General features: G+C 39.4%; 1 protein-coding gene across 8 annotated transcripts in view; it reads right to left on the bottom strand.

Moving 5' to 3' along the window:
• Positions 1–249: 249 nt before the first annotated feature.
• erc2 (ELKS/RAB6-interacting/CAST family member 2) overlaps positions 250–14,489 on the bottom strand; it is a 49,646-nt gene continuing 35,406 nt past the window's right edge. For 4 of the 8 annotated variants that reach the window (XM_008409675.2, XM_008409676.2, XM_008409672.2 and 1 more), the window contains 9 exons: positions 12,894–13,016; positions 10,426–10,437; positions 10,012–10,135; positions 8,836–8,996; positions 8,035–8,182; positions 6,233–6,850; positions 5,895–5,956; positions 5,546–5,795; positions 250–4,393 (listed from right to left, as the gene is read on the bottom strand). In XM_008409675.2, coding sequence (XP_008407897.1) covers positions 5,930–5,956; positions 6,233–6,850; positions 8,035–8,182; positions 8,836–8,996; positions 10,012–10,135; positions 10,426–10,437; positions 12,894–13,016 — 1,213 coding nt within the window. In that variant the 3' untranslated portion in view covers positions 250–4,393; positions 5,546–5,795; positions 5,895–5,929. The remainder of the gene's footprint in view (positions 4,394–5,545; positions 5,796–5,894; positions 5,957–6,232; positions 6,851–8,034; positions 8,183–8,835; positions 8,997–10,011; positions 10,136–10,425; positions 10,438–12,893; positions 13,017–14,489) is intronic. The other 4 variants (XM_008409673.2, XM_008409674.2, XM_008409678.2 and 1 more) reach the window with 4 other exon arrangements.

The following is a 14,489-nucleotide window of genomic DNA, read 5'->3' on the forward strand; positions in this document are numbered from 1 at the left end:
GCGGAGGGAGGCTTAAGAAGGGGAGCAATCAGGGAGCGGCACAGCTGCAGGGAATCAGGGAGATGAGGGACACGACATGGATGGAGTCAAAACAAAAACAACAGGCACATGTCACCATTACAGAAATGTAAATCTTTTTTTATCTCCATGGTATGTAAAATAGTTTATATGCAGCCATTGCTTTTATGGGTAGCAATTACTACATACAAAATGAGGCACGCTGATTTTAAGTATTAAATCACCAACAAAGACAGAAAGAAAGTCACCTTTATTTGATGGATATAAACAAGCTGGCCAACACTCAATAGTATTATTCTGATACAGCACAGACAATAGCAAACTGGGGCACTAAGGACAGCCTCCTATTGTTAAAAAAAGCAAACAAACAAAACATTACATAGTATCCATGCGTCATTCGAAACTTGCCCACTTCTTTTCTTTAACGACTGGCTGATAAAGTTATCTTTTTTTAAATAAATTAGTCTCTTTTGCATTGATAACACTTACACACATTCTGTTATCTGCACTCACTCACACACGCACACGCACGCACACACACGTTGCTCTCTTTTTCTGAATACATTTACACCAGCAACACCCCCACACCTGGAAAAAGAAAAGAAAGAAAGAAAAAAACATGCTGCGCTCTCACAAAACTGCACAGGCTGTCTACTAAGGGGACACAGTAAGTGAGACACACATCACTCTCCAACACAACATCACACAGTCACAATGCACAATGCAGATGCAAGAAATGGATGAGGACTGATGCTGCATCAGCTCACGTTCACACGAGTGATCATTCAGCATGCTGGACACACATTGAGTTTTGTTCCTAGGTCTGTTACTGTACAGCTCAAATTATTTACCGTTACAAATAGTACTGTCTTGAACTGGTATTCTTTAGTAAGCATAAATTATAGAAAAAATAAAGCTCAACTTAAATACAAAACTGAATGAATAAAAAAGTAAAAACTCGACATTTGCTTTGCTAAATAATAATAATTTTAAAAAAAATCTGCCATCAGTCACAGTGATTTGTTCAATCAAAAAGTTTCAGCAACTAAATAATAAAATAAAGACTATTACAGCAAATAAAAGAAAAAAACAATATGGTTGGCTTTTTGTAGTTCTTTCAAAGGCCTTTAAAAAAATGACTGGTGAATCTACACAGCTGCTTCTAGGCACGGATAAAGAATCGCCTGTTAGTCTTCAGTCTGAGCACAGGAAACAATCTCCCAACCTCCGAGTTCGGCGTCTCCTCAGCTTTTAACGATTATATTTTTAGATAATTTTCTTTCGTTTGACACGACAATAGAGAAATCACTGCATAGAGTACAGTAGATTATCCATACACCATCACCTTCAATTGGCACATAATGTAAAAATCAGCATGCATGGGCACAATTAAAATGTTGTCTATCGTTTAAATAATGTCTGCTATATCATGGTAGGAAAACTCCCTACTTCAAGTATTCAGTAGATAAGGACCTGAAAACGGAGGATTCATAACCCCCCGATGGTGAAGTGAGAGGATTTATGCTCCTCTGTCTGTTTGCGCTGTCTCTCTAACGATAAAAAGGCCTTTATATCAAGATTTGTAAACAAAAACAAACGAACAACGTCTCGTAGAACCTGTTGGCTTTTGTTCAATGGTGAGAGCTGCTTCTGTGGGAATGACACATGGGGAAAAAAAAAAAAAAAATGAAGAGTGGATCACCTTGGTTTGAGAGGATTTGGGTGAGATGGAGAGACATTTGTTTACAATAACCAACACTTGACACACAGACACCGGGAGGGTCGAGGAAGGAGGAGGGCATTAGTAACAGTCAGCTTCATTTTCTCATAATACTGTAACAACGTGATGGTTCTTCTACCTAAATCAGCTGTCACGGTCACACACACGTCACCACTTCAGTTCACATGACGACAACAACAAATACACGTAGGAGAAATGCATCCAGACAGAGTCACTGAAACCTCTCCTTGGAGGATATTGTGATAGTCCTCATTTACAAGTGCAAGCTTCTGCTTGCAGCAGAAGGAACCTCACTGCTACCTGTGAGAGCTACAAAAGAAAATAAAAAATACTTTTTCTCTGTTTAAAGTTGTCACCACAGGCTAAGTGGTCTTCAACTGAGTTGATTTAGTGTTAAAGAGAAAGTTAGGAATTTTAAAAAGTGGGATTCTGGGCGTTTGTTATCAGCAGTCGGAAGTTGCCTATTTCCTTTTACAAATTACCTTCGGTTTTGTTTTCTGTCATGTTAATGTTTTAGATAATGAATAAATCTAGATATCAAATAAAGAAAACTTGAATTAATACAAAATGCTGTTTTCAAATGATGATTTCATGTACTAAGGCGAGAAAAGCTGTCCAAACGAATGAAAAGGTACTGACAGACAAGCGAAAAAAAAGACAACATACTTATGAATGAAAGCAAAGTTAATGCAAAGATTGATAAGATAGTGCACATACTGCTAAAAGTTATTGTGAGAGACCAAAACACTTCTGTGGAACTGGATCCAATCTGAACCTGTTGTCATCTTGACTCTACAGTGGGAAATAATTTCCCTTCATCCAAATTGAAATTGTTCAGTGAACTGCATTTGAAGCAAAATGTCCGACTGCTGATACAAATCCCACAAGAAACCCCTCCTCAAAAACTCCCAACTATCCCTTTAAAGGAATGTAATATTGGCGTCTTTTCTAGACAGCTAGATAAATTTGGACACACTTTCCCATAAACTGCCGCTCTGAACCTTATTTAATACATTTTATGCTTTTCTTCTTCTGGATTGGTCTGTGTTGTCAGACAGGGAATGTTAAGCTGCTGAAGGGTTTTATCACAGCGTATAAATCTGAGGAAAATTTCACCCATCAGCATTCTTAAATAAAATATCTCTGACCTCGAGCCAGTTAGAAAAATAAACAAATGAAAAAAAAAACATATAGTATATCTTATTAGTTTTAAACATTTTTGACCACATATAGACACACTCTATAGATTTCTCTCTATATGTATAATATATGCATATCTATTTTTTTGTGTACAGATTTTACGAGGCACAGGCCACCTTGTTGAGAAGGAGAAAACAAGTCACTATGTGTGCGGAGGTCACACAGGCTACTGCTGGAAGATTATGAAGGAGAGGGGCGAGGACTCATCGAGAGACTGGGGTGTCACTGGAACCACTAAGATCTGCAGAGAAAACGTCTACTTAGTGTCACAGTCTCTTCTGAGGCTAACGGCAGCCATAGTTTTGGAGAAAATGTTTAATCGTTGTTCACAAAGCTCCCTCCCCTCCCCAAATTTTAACCAGTAGTATATATATTTATATACAAAGCAGTCATGTACTGCTGCTTATGAAGCCCGTTGTGGGACCAAGTCCCTCTACTGTAAAAGGACTAAAAGATGCTCTGGTTAGATCTTCTGACACCATTTAGTTTGAGCACCAGCAGAAGCACCATTAGTGAAAGTTCCTGCCAACACAGAGGAGGTGCATAGTCGCAGAAAATCAAGAAAACCTAATGAATATCTTCTGACCACTCTCTTGGCAGCTCTGATTGGTCAAATACAATTATAATTAATTCAAATATACATGGAAAAATAAAAATGCATTATCTCTATGTTGATATCTGCATAGACTGATTTTTTTTCTTTCTTTTACTATTTCTGACTAAAATGAGGTAATGTGAAGGAAAGAAAAAATGCTGATGAGAGCCACTACTTTGAGGCAAAAACGAGGCCCCAAAACCAGAGGTTTGTGCAGCAAAGGAAACACTGCAGGAAAGTCACTCAAGGCGCTCCATAGGTGAACAAAAAGTGCCAACGAAAAATGGCAACAGGAAACCTAAAGTGACTTCAATGTGTTGATGACATGCTAGTCAAGATAGACATCATAATAGGAAGAAATGCCTAACGCCTGACCTCGAAGATAAACACGACTTGTCTGGACGTAAAAGATAGCAGAAGACACTCCGAGGGCCGTTAGCGATACGTGGAGGGGTCAGATGTCACTAGGTGAGTCAGGAAGGCAGTGAGGATGAGCGTCAGGCCTAGAAGCCGGTCAGAGCTTGACTTTAACAGTCAACGAGATAACAACCATTTTAAAACAAATGATGTGGTTTGATGGGGGAAAAAAAAAATAACGAAACGTCTTTACCGGCAGAATCATAAGTTCTTTGTTGTGAGGATGAAGAGGGGTTATTCAGCAGGTGACAGACAGGTGAGGTGACTTCTGTGACACCTCTGCTGCAGGGTGCCTGTGGTAGTCGTGTCTGTTAAAGCAGCAATTTGTCTTCTGTGTCTCCATCAGCGCATCGTTTTAGATGATTTGCGAACACTGTGGAGGATGGTCTTCCTATTCACGCAAAGCGAAGGCCTCACCTCACCTTGTGAGGAACATAAGAACAAAGTATGGTTGGAAGTGTGATGTTTATGCTTGCACAGCAAGAGAGATAAGTACTGAACATGGCAATGTCTTTGTCACACTATGGTGGTCACACGTACAAAGAAAATAAGATTTAGTCGCTAAATTAAGTTGTGGGGGTTGAACACTGGGGAGTTACATGAAGGAAACGATTGCAAAGAAAATCAAGAAATGGCTGAAAATGTACAGCAACCATTCAATAATTCACAGCTGGTTTAGTCCTGCAAAGGTGTTTCTCATTACAAAGATATCCTTAAACCTTTACAGCCACATTGTTGCAAAATGCACTGATGCCATTAGATGAGGGCATATTTCTAAACTTCTGAATGTTTCAGCAAACACCGTTACGATCACAATTCAGAAGTGGAGGAAACATAATTTCACCATAAACCAGCCATGATGGGGTGGTCCTCACAAGATTTCTGACAATGAGTCACTACGATAAACAGAACCGGAATTAGCAGAATAATGTGATTACATGAAAACAAAAGACAATGCACTAAGCCTCATGGCCTCCAAACAAGCTCGCTGCACAACACTCCACTGCTGAAAAAAAAAAAAGCATAATGAGGCTTGTTTGCTGCAGAGCATTTAGATTAGCCTCTAAAATACTTGGGTATTATAGTCTGGTCAGATGAGACGAAAATTGAACTCCTTTAAATAGTAGCACAGGTTAAGTTTGACTGAAGTACAGCACAGTCAGAAGTCTATGTCTGAATTTAGTCTATGTCTAAGTTCAGACATAGACTTCATGTAACTAATGAAAGGATAAGTTGACTAGAACATTCTTGATGAGAATCTAAATATTTTCAACAAGAAATGACACCAACCACACTGCCAAAAAAACTGTCAGATGATTTAGAGGGATAAAGCCTGCAGACGACGGCTAAAACCTACGATCAAAACTGAAGATCAGGGTACATAGTACACGGCTCCTCAGGGTTCGTAGAGAGGTTGTGAGAAAGAACGTGTCACCATCACATCTTACTGGGTTTCTGCCAACCTCTGGTTTCATCCTCATATTTTTGAGCAAAACATTGACATGTTCAGTACTTATTGTTTCCTCTCTGTGTGGTTTTATTGTCAAAAGTGTGCAGAAGCACATTTTAATTACCTGCTCAGCTGCCAGTCTTCATGCAGGACCTGAAAACCTGAGTACCTCCTCCTGTTCCTCAGAAAAAAATGTGCTAAACATAACAAAACAAAAGACAAAAGTAAAAAAAAAAAAACAAACAAACAAAAAAATAAATAAATAAAGGTCCCACTGTTCAGAAGTACTGATTCACTGAAGGTGATAAATGTTTATTTGGGTGGTGTTTCAACATCTTGGGATGACCATGCTCCTCCAGTAGTGACTGAATCTCCTACGTGAGAGAATATAATGAGGTATGACAGTAAAAAGCACAGCATTGTTCAGTTTGTGGTTTAAACACTGTAAACAGCTTCAGAAAGTCTCAACTTACCCCTCAAAACAACATTAGAGCTTTGGTTGTCTCAGCTATGCCCAAATGCCCTCCTCGTCATCCTGTTGTGCAAGAGAAAACACTTAGAGACCAGATTTATTTCCTACAGTGTTAGTTCTGGTGTAACTCTACAAATTACACCATCACTTATGTTGTTTTGCCCCCACATTCATTTTAGTTGCGTACAGTGTCTTCCAGAATGACTGTTTTGTGATGTGACGCCGGTCGGTCCTTTGTTTTAACCCTGGAAAACACCTTTGATCTAAGTGTTGCACGTCATTGTGTGAAAAATGTGCAATCTTGTTATTTTGTCATTCATACAGTAGGCGTTTACTGACCTGGTCTGGAGAGGGACGGTGACCTGCGTGTGGCGGTCCACGGGCCGGCCCTCCACGATGGTGAGGTGAGGGATGACGGGGATGCTGGGCGTGGTGTGGATGCTGGGGATGCTGAGGGTGAGGATGCTGCGGGTGAGGTCCTTGGGGGGGAGGGCCATGTGGGTGTTGGGGGTGAGGGTGCTGTGGAGCCGGATGTCCGTGTGGGTGCTGCGGCACATGCTGCGGGTGCTGTTGGTGCGGGTGCTGTGGCTGTGGGGGGCGTGGATGCTGTTGGTGTTGAGGAAGCGGTTGAGAGTGCTGAGGATGCTGAGGATGCTGAGGGTGCTGCGGGTGCTGAGGGTGCTGCGGGTGTTGTGCGTGTTGTGCGTGTTGAGGATACTGGGGCTGCGGTTGCTGTGGATGCGGGTGCTGTGCCGGGGCTTGTGGGTGCTGCAGGTGCTGTGGGTGTTGGGGGTGTGTGGCGTGTGGATAAGGAGACTGCTGAGCGTGGGGAGGGTGGGGGTATTGGGGCTGTGGCTGAGTCTGGGAATGTGGAGGCTGCGGCTGGTGGTGAGGAGCGTGTGGATGATACTGCTCATCCTCATAGTTGTCGGCTATCAGCTTCATTCTGCTTTGTGTCTGAGAAGAAAGTTATTACATCATGATTTGTTGTTTCAAGCTAGTGTCTCTTCACACTAACCAATGGAGAACAAGCACAAAACTGAGGTTTTTAACATCTATCCAACTAATTAATTAAAATTTACACTCAGTTTTTCTTTAGCAAAATTTTCTATAATCTATTATCAATCCAGCAAACAGTGTTGTATGTTTTTATTATTTCTTTCTACTTTATTACTTTATATTACACATTTTATAATAAACATAAAGGACAAAAAGGAGCTGTAGGCTTTTCTTCAAGAATATAAAGCACATCTCTTTTTGACGCAAAAACCCCCAAAAGATTTGAATGGATGCTTTGAAAGCGCCTTAGAAAATTCAAACCAATTAAACCTTTTTACTTTTTCTCACATTACAGCCTCAAATTTTTCTGAAATTTTATGTGACAGACCAATGTCACTCAAAGAAGTGAAAGGGAAATGGTACAGTTTCCCAATTTAAAAAAAATAAAACTAAAAAGAACAGGATGTGCATTCGTATTTAGTTTCCCCAAAGTTGGTTAGTAGAATTATCTTTCACTGCACTTAGGGCATCTCTCTACCAACTTTGCAGATGTAGACATTGATAATTTTGTCAATTATTCATAGTGATTTACAAGAAAAAATAAATAAATGAAGAATGCAATATGATGATTGATGGTGCAAGTGCTTACATCAGTTTAGGTCAGTGTCACTAGAGCAGACACAAATTGAACTGAGCAGGTTTTCTGTCTTTTTGGACTCAGAAATCCTATATTTTCTCCAGAAAATGGACCAGCTAGCAGTTAGAAATCCTTGCAGAAATCTCTTGTGTTGAAGGACACAAGAGATTTGTTTCCTTCAACACACTTGGATTTAAACGATCCAAGTAGTTCTCAGCACACACTAGGCATAGTTAAAACAGTGTAATCAGAGGCCTGGATAATAAATGAAACACTAAACAAAGAACAAGGTTTGCTCTTAAGCTTCCACTGGTCTTTAGAGACGGGCTCATTTAGACCTCATGAGTTTTTTTTACTCTGTGCGCACGTTGTCACATTGACCCAGTGACAAAATAATTGTGACATTTGCTGCACTCCACCTGAGCTGCGGGAGGGTTAAAAGAACTTGTGTGACATGTTACTTCATTTTTATTTATTTTTTCACAATGCTTGAAATTGTACTAACGTGTTGTTTGAGTTGGTGCATCAGTTTGTCCCGCTCTCTTTTCAGGGCCAGCACCTCCTCCTGGGTCTTCTTTTTATTGGAGGCAGATAGTTCGAGTAATGCTATGTTAGCGTCTTTTTCACTGATGGCTGCCAGCAGAGCTTGTTGTCTGAAAACAAGTAAAAAAAAATAAAAAAAAAAAACGTAGAAAATTGTAGAACATTTATTAATTCTAAAACTGCACTGAATCTCTGCCAAATGCAGTTCATTTCAACTCTACTTCACAACTACCTGTGGGCAGAATATAATCCTGTAACAGTTCTTTAAAGTTAGAAGGGATGAAGTATTTTAAAAGCACTGCTAGGTACATTTGTAGCTTAAGAAGTATTTGTAGTCCAGGTGTTTAACTTAACACACTTGTGCAAAGAGTTGCAGGGGGAATTCAGCAAAGTTTGGCAAACTTCAAAAGATTTGACCTAAATCAACTAGTTTATTAGGTCAAATCTAAATATTTGACCTAATAAACTGGGTCTTTAAATATTTTTAAATATTTAAATATTTGAAGTGATAAATAATATTAATACACCCATGGCAATGCGTAGTGTCTTTGTGTGTAGTACTAACCCTAATTTAAACCCTAAACAGGGGACAACATACACAATAAACATCTTTATTAATGAAGCTTTGGGACTTCTGCTTTTTGATACAAAGGCTTTTTTAGTGGCATATGCTGCAACATCTTGTCAAATAACAACATAAAATTGATACTACATATGAAATTAATTGGACAAAGAGAAACTGTCAATATGCAGCAATACTAACTTCATTTCAAGGATCTCCTCTAGCTGCTTCCTGCGCTCTTGTCTCATGTTAGTAAGATGGGTGTCCCTCTCCTGTAAAGACTGCTGCGTGGAGGAGAGACGTTGCTTGGTGGCGTCCAGCTCCTGTCTCGTCCTTTCCAGGGTGCTCATCAGCTCCTCCAGCTGACAGACGGCACATCGGACAGAGCAGAAAACACACAGTGACTCAGTGCAAACATAAGAAGTGCTGCTGAGAAGTTCAAATACGCTTATCATGGGTGGGAATGTCATCTGAGTTTTGAGCTTCTAGAACTAGAAGTTGGTTTTGAACTTAATGTGAAAGTCCTATGATTCTCAAAGGGTCACAATTATACATACTGTCCCCAATGTATATACACACACTCATATTTATATTGTGCAAATGTACCAATAGAGTTTTAGAGAAAAAACAAAAAAAACTTATCTTATTCCTCAACTGGTTCCTGGTACAGTTTATTTAGATTTGTTTGTTAACTGGTGTTGACTTCACTTTTAAGCCTGGTTTCTTAATGTTTAAGGTTCTCAATTAAAGGTCATTTTCAAAAGCTTAATGTTAGTGTGGTTCATCATTCAAAAATACTTTTAATGGATGTGTTGTCATTATCTAGTTGGAACACACACCATATTCAGTCATTAAAACATTTGAAGAAATGTTTTAACACACCTTTTTAACACAGATATGTTCGTATTCTACATCAACGTATTTGCAACTGGATCTTAATTTTAAAACTTTGAATAGAACAGTGGGATTTTTAAAAATAATGATCTTTAAGTGTGCTCAGTTAATCATGACACAATTTAAACCACTTAGACCAGACTGGATGAAAGATGTATGATGTGTTTTTCAGAAAAAAAAAAAAAAGGATTTTCTGCATAAACATATGCTAAAAAAATATAACTTTTCTGAAATTTCTTAAGAGTATTTTTCCCAAATATTAGTAGGGTGCGTTCAATTGATGAGAGTAATTTCACAATAGATTCAAACTTGTGCACATTCATTTTACTATTTAAAATAATCAAGTTGTTAATTACATCATAATCACACCTTAAAATACGGATATTGTACAGTGAATGTATTTAAATTTATAAATGGCACTTCAGGTATTTAAACATGCATAATCGGATCTTATTATTTATGAAAGATAAATTAAATCCTCACCTTTAAGTGGTGACCACTTTCTAAAGAGCCTTCCTTGCGAGGATCTTGTCCTAAGCCTTTCTTGTCCCCTTGTAGTCCCAGTTTGATATTGGAGCCTTTCTTGATCTGATCTTTACCTCCTTGCCTGTAAAATCACACACTTCTAAAACTTTTCCATGCAACAACAGTAATTAAGTCAAATCTAAAGGAGCTAAGATGTGAGGAGGGCACATTACAATCCCATCAAAAGACGAGGAACCATAACGAGTACAAATGGAAGAAATTCTGTCAGTCATGAGCTCAGTAACAAAGCATGAGCATCCCCATCTGAACTGAGCCTCATGTCATTGTTGGGAGGACTGAAAGGTTTCAGTGCAGGAGTTTGGGTCAACCTCAGTAGAGTTGGACTACGAGAGTTGCAGGGAAATGTCTTACCTTGGAGCTAAACTGCAGACAGGTAGATTTAAAGGTAGAAGACAATAGGATGGAGGACACGTGAAGAAAACATTGGAAGCGGGAAAGAACACACAGAAGAAAAGCAAAAACAAAAATGTAAAGAAAGTTCTCGAAACAAACTGTAAAACAAATAAATGAAAAAAAAACACCTTGGGGGTATAATCATCCAACAACACTTGAGATTACAGACAAGCCTGTGACAGTCTGACGCAGCTTTTGCAGGATGCACTTTCTCTGAACAACATGGAGCGCTGTGCATCTGCTGCCAAGCCTGGGAGTGGCAGACATGCAGTCAGACAGGCAAAGAATTAGCCGGGCAAAAGAAGAGGACGCGGAACAGGGGCAAGAAAGGAAGGGAGGAAGGGAAGCTATCAGTATTTTGATTGAGTGGGAGACAAAGGTTGAAGGGCATTAGTTGAAAATGCAGGGGATTCGTTAATAGAGCAGACTCGATAGGACTCAGTCCAGATCCGACAAAATACAGCATCCCCACTCTGATGGTGCACAAACTAGGAGCACAGCAGCTTCAGTCATGCAGGTCATTTTTTTCTGAGTATTTCCTTCAGTGTCTGTCAGGGTTAGCTAGGAAGACAGCTGGAGCAGACTGGGAGGGAGAGACTGGGAAAGAGAGAAGATGCCAGGTGAGGATGTAGAAAGGAAAACCTCAGTCAGAAGCGCAAGTGTCACCGACAGAAAGAAATGAGGCGGATAGATGGGTGGAATGAAAAGGAGTGAAATGTGCCCATAGGAGAGGGAGGTGTAACAGCTGAGGACTGATACTTTTTACAAAAGCTTTAACAAACAGCCCATAAAACAACATATAATCAGAAAAGTCCTGTGTGTGTGTGTGGGTGTGTGTGAATGAGTGAAAATATGCTGCTGTCCACGCTGTTTCAACTTGGTAGGAACAACGTGTGCAGTAAAATCAACTCAAACAAATAAAAAAGGAGCAGAAAGAATCACACCAAGGTCTCACAGAAAATCACTCGCTTTCAAACGTATTCAGACTCCATAACTTTTTCAAATTCTGTCAAATTGCCACCACAAACTTCAATACATTTTCATTTGGGTTTCATGTGATAGAACATAAACAAAGATGGAGCGTCACCAGAATGTACCTTTCTACGTGCTTCAAACCCAGAGTGCTGAATTCAAATATATATCCATGGACGTTTCACAATCATACACAACTTAGTGTTGGTTTAGCAGATAAAATGTCAATACAATCCGTTCAAGTTTGTGGTTTCTAAGTGACAAAATCTGAAAAAGTTCAAGGTGTATCAATATTTTTCCAAGGCACAACAATGATGGGCTCAATTTAAACAGCAGCATCTTTGACAAACACCTGGTTAATTGCTGGTGCCACAAATTGTAAAATGTGGTATCCTTGATGTGAACGACTGCACTTTACACTTCATCATTGCATACACAAGCAAAAAAAGAAACAGAAATATAAAGTATTTGTTACGCAGCAAAGAAAATGAACACCACAACATGTGCAATATTTAAAATACACAATCCTGTGCAAAGGTTTTCAGTCATCCATCTTTTTATCTGTTTCACAAGGAGACAGACTTTCTGTATTTGATAAAATTTTGTTCAACAGTTCTTCAGGCTTTCTGAAGGTCTATAGTTTTCTGTCCAATAACAGACAACATTTTTAGTAAAGGTGTGTTTGTTTCTCCATTCATTAACATTAAATTAAAGAGCCCTTTAATTCTTCCTCTTTCACGTTGTTGTGTTCAGGCTTAAAAAGGGTCTTAAAGCTCAAGGCAAGAACTAATGTTGTGTCCAAAGATGGCAGACAACTAAAGACCCAAACTGGATCCTTATGCACTTTGCTAGAAGCAGCCAGTCACGATGCTTTCATATGCTCTCATTTCATAGTTTGAGAAACAGAACTGAAACTGATAAAAAAAAAAAGTAGTCAGAATCTATGAAAAACTTTGATAGACCACCTAAAGCATAAAGAACTTACAAAAAAATAAAAATAAAATAAAATAAAAAATACAAGAAATTCTGGTCCTTGAGAGGAAAATATGAATTAATAAACGATTTAAAACCTTTGCACAGATAAATGTACGTTTAGTCATTAACTTGTTAGAAAACTCACATGCAACAGTTTATGTCATGCACACGTCAAACACACGCACATGCTCCCCAACTAATGCCCAAGCTGAAAGAAATGCATTCATGGAGCAGGTGCAGACAGTCATTGAGAAAGAAAAACAAAAACTGCAGGAGTCTTTGCATCGTGTGTAGAAGTATGTAATGAAAACACAGACAACAAACAAAAACTGCCACTGCGATGCAAAGATCTGTGCATCCTACAGAGAGCAGGCAGAACCAGGCACACGGGTGAAACCAGACGCAGTCGCAGCAGTTGCGGTCCAAGATTTTAAATCAGGAAGCCGAGCGGAGCTGAAGTGCCAAGGCAGAGCACTCACTTTCCCAGGAAATCCCAGACCATGCCCCCTATCTGCTGAGGGGCGGCAGACACAGAAGGGAGTGGGTCAGGGGGAGCTCTGCCTCCAGAACGAGGGGTATGGCGAGGGGCAGTGGATGGAGGGCTTTTTAAAATTTAGTGCAAAAGGAAGGGCACAAGAGCGTTTCAAAGAAGAAGGACAGATTGAAGATTCAGAATCCAATATGAGAAAGAATAACGAGGGAATGAACAGAGGTCAAAGTTGACCAATGGTCGGGGTTAAAGAAGGGGACAAAAGACAGAAGGGATACAGGATGAAAAAAGTGGGTAAGGATGGCAAAAAAAGGACAAGAAAACTCAATTAATCACATTTTGTGAAAGACTTAGGAAGGAACTCAACTGAGTGGGCACTTTTCACTGACATCTAGCTTGTATCTGTGCTACATGGAGAATATGTGACAGGAGAGAAGAAGAAGAAGTCGCAGCAGATCTGTGATGGCCTCAGACAATTCAACCAATGCTTAGGTCAGTTTAGCGATCCACTTCATCCGCTGAACCAAAACTAAACAACAATTTCAGAGTCGAGTATCTGGATTAAATGTCACATGAATACAAGAATGAAAGAAGCACATTTACAGAAATCAATTACTCTGTTCCAACATCATGCAGGGGGAAAAATTCCAGTTTTTCCAAAGAATGACTTTGAGAGAGAAACAAACAAATCAGATTGTGAGGAAAATCAACCCTTTGATTGACACTTAATGCCGTCTGGTGACTCGTCAGTCAAAGCCTTAAACACCTATTGATTTCTGGACCAATAAATGCAGGCAGGTCATGGTATCATCTCTCTTCGGTGTGGAAGTTGTTAATGAGGAAAATGTCCAGGTGAACTGTTTTCAGAAGGAAAACAGTTCACCATAAATAGAGCCAAAGTTAAAGTATGGCTCTATTTATGGAAATGAACAGAGACACTAACCCTATAGTGTCTCTGTTTAACACAGCGACTGTGAAAGTAAAATTTAGGTTAAAATCGTTACGCCAGAACTTTACAAAATTAAAACCGGTCCCAAAAGTGGTGTATCTCAAATTTAAGACAAAGCATTAAAATTCCTGGCAGGTGAAAGATCTATCACTGCTTATCTGGAGGACATTAAGGACATTCATGCAAGACTCCATCGGCTTTATCAGACCTTCAGACAAACTCACTCCACACAGACTCCATCCAAGACAAAACAGCTATGCTTGAGCAAATGGCTGGAAGTTAAGCATAGACAAGTGGAAACAAGTAGGTTATAACTTGATGTCGAAACCTCATCCAACATCAACAGAAACAAACTCGCCTGTGTCACGGAAACCATTGTGTTGCAACTAACAGCTGTAACCGTAATGTCTAACTCAACCGAATTAGAATAACAAACAAGAAAGAACGGGTAACTAACAGCGACTGAGATATTAAAACACAAGCAGAAAAACAGAAAACTGGAAAAGAGGACGAAACGTAGCTGAAACCAAATGCTTTGTATTCTTTAAGTAAGCTGATATGAAACTAAAACCATTTTTGATGACAGCTTGCTTTTCTTAGTATAAGGCATTTATTTAGAGGTACAGAAAAGAACAT

This window comes from Poecilia reticulata, linkage group LG5 (assembly GCF_000633615.1).
Source record: "Poecilia reticulata strain Guanapo linkage group LG5, Guppy_female_1.0+MT, whole genome shotgun sequence".
In the NCBI taxonomy this organism is placed as follows: Eukaryota; Metazoa; Chordata; class Actinopteri; order Cyprinodontiformes; family Poeciliidae; genus Poecilia; species Poecilia reticulata.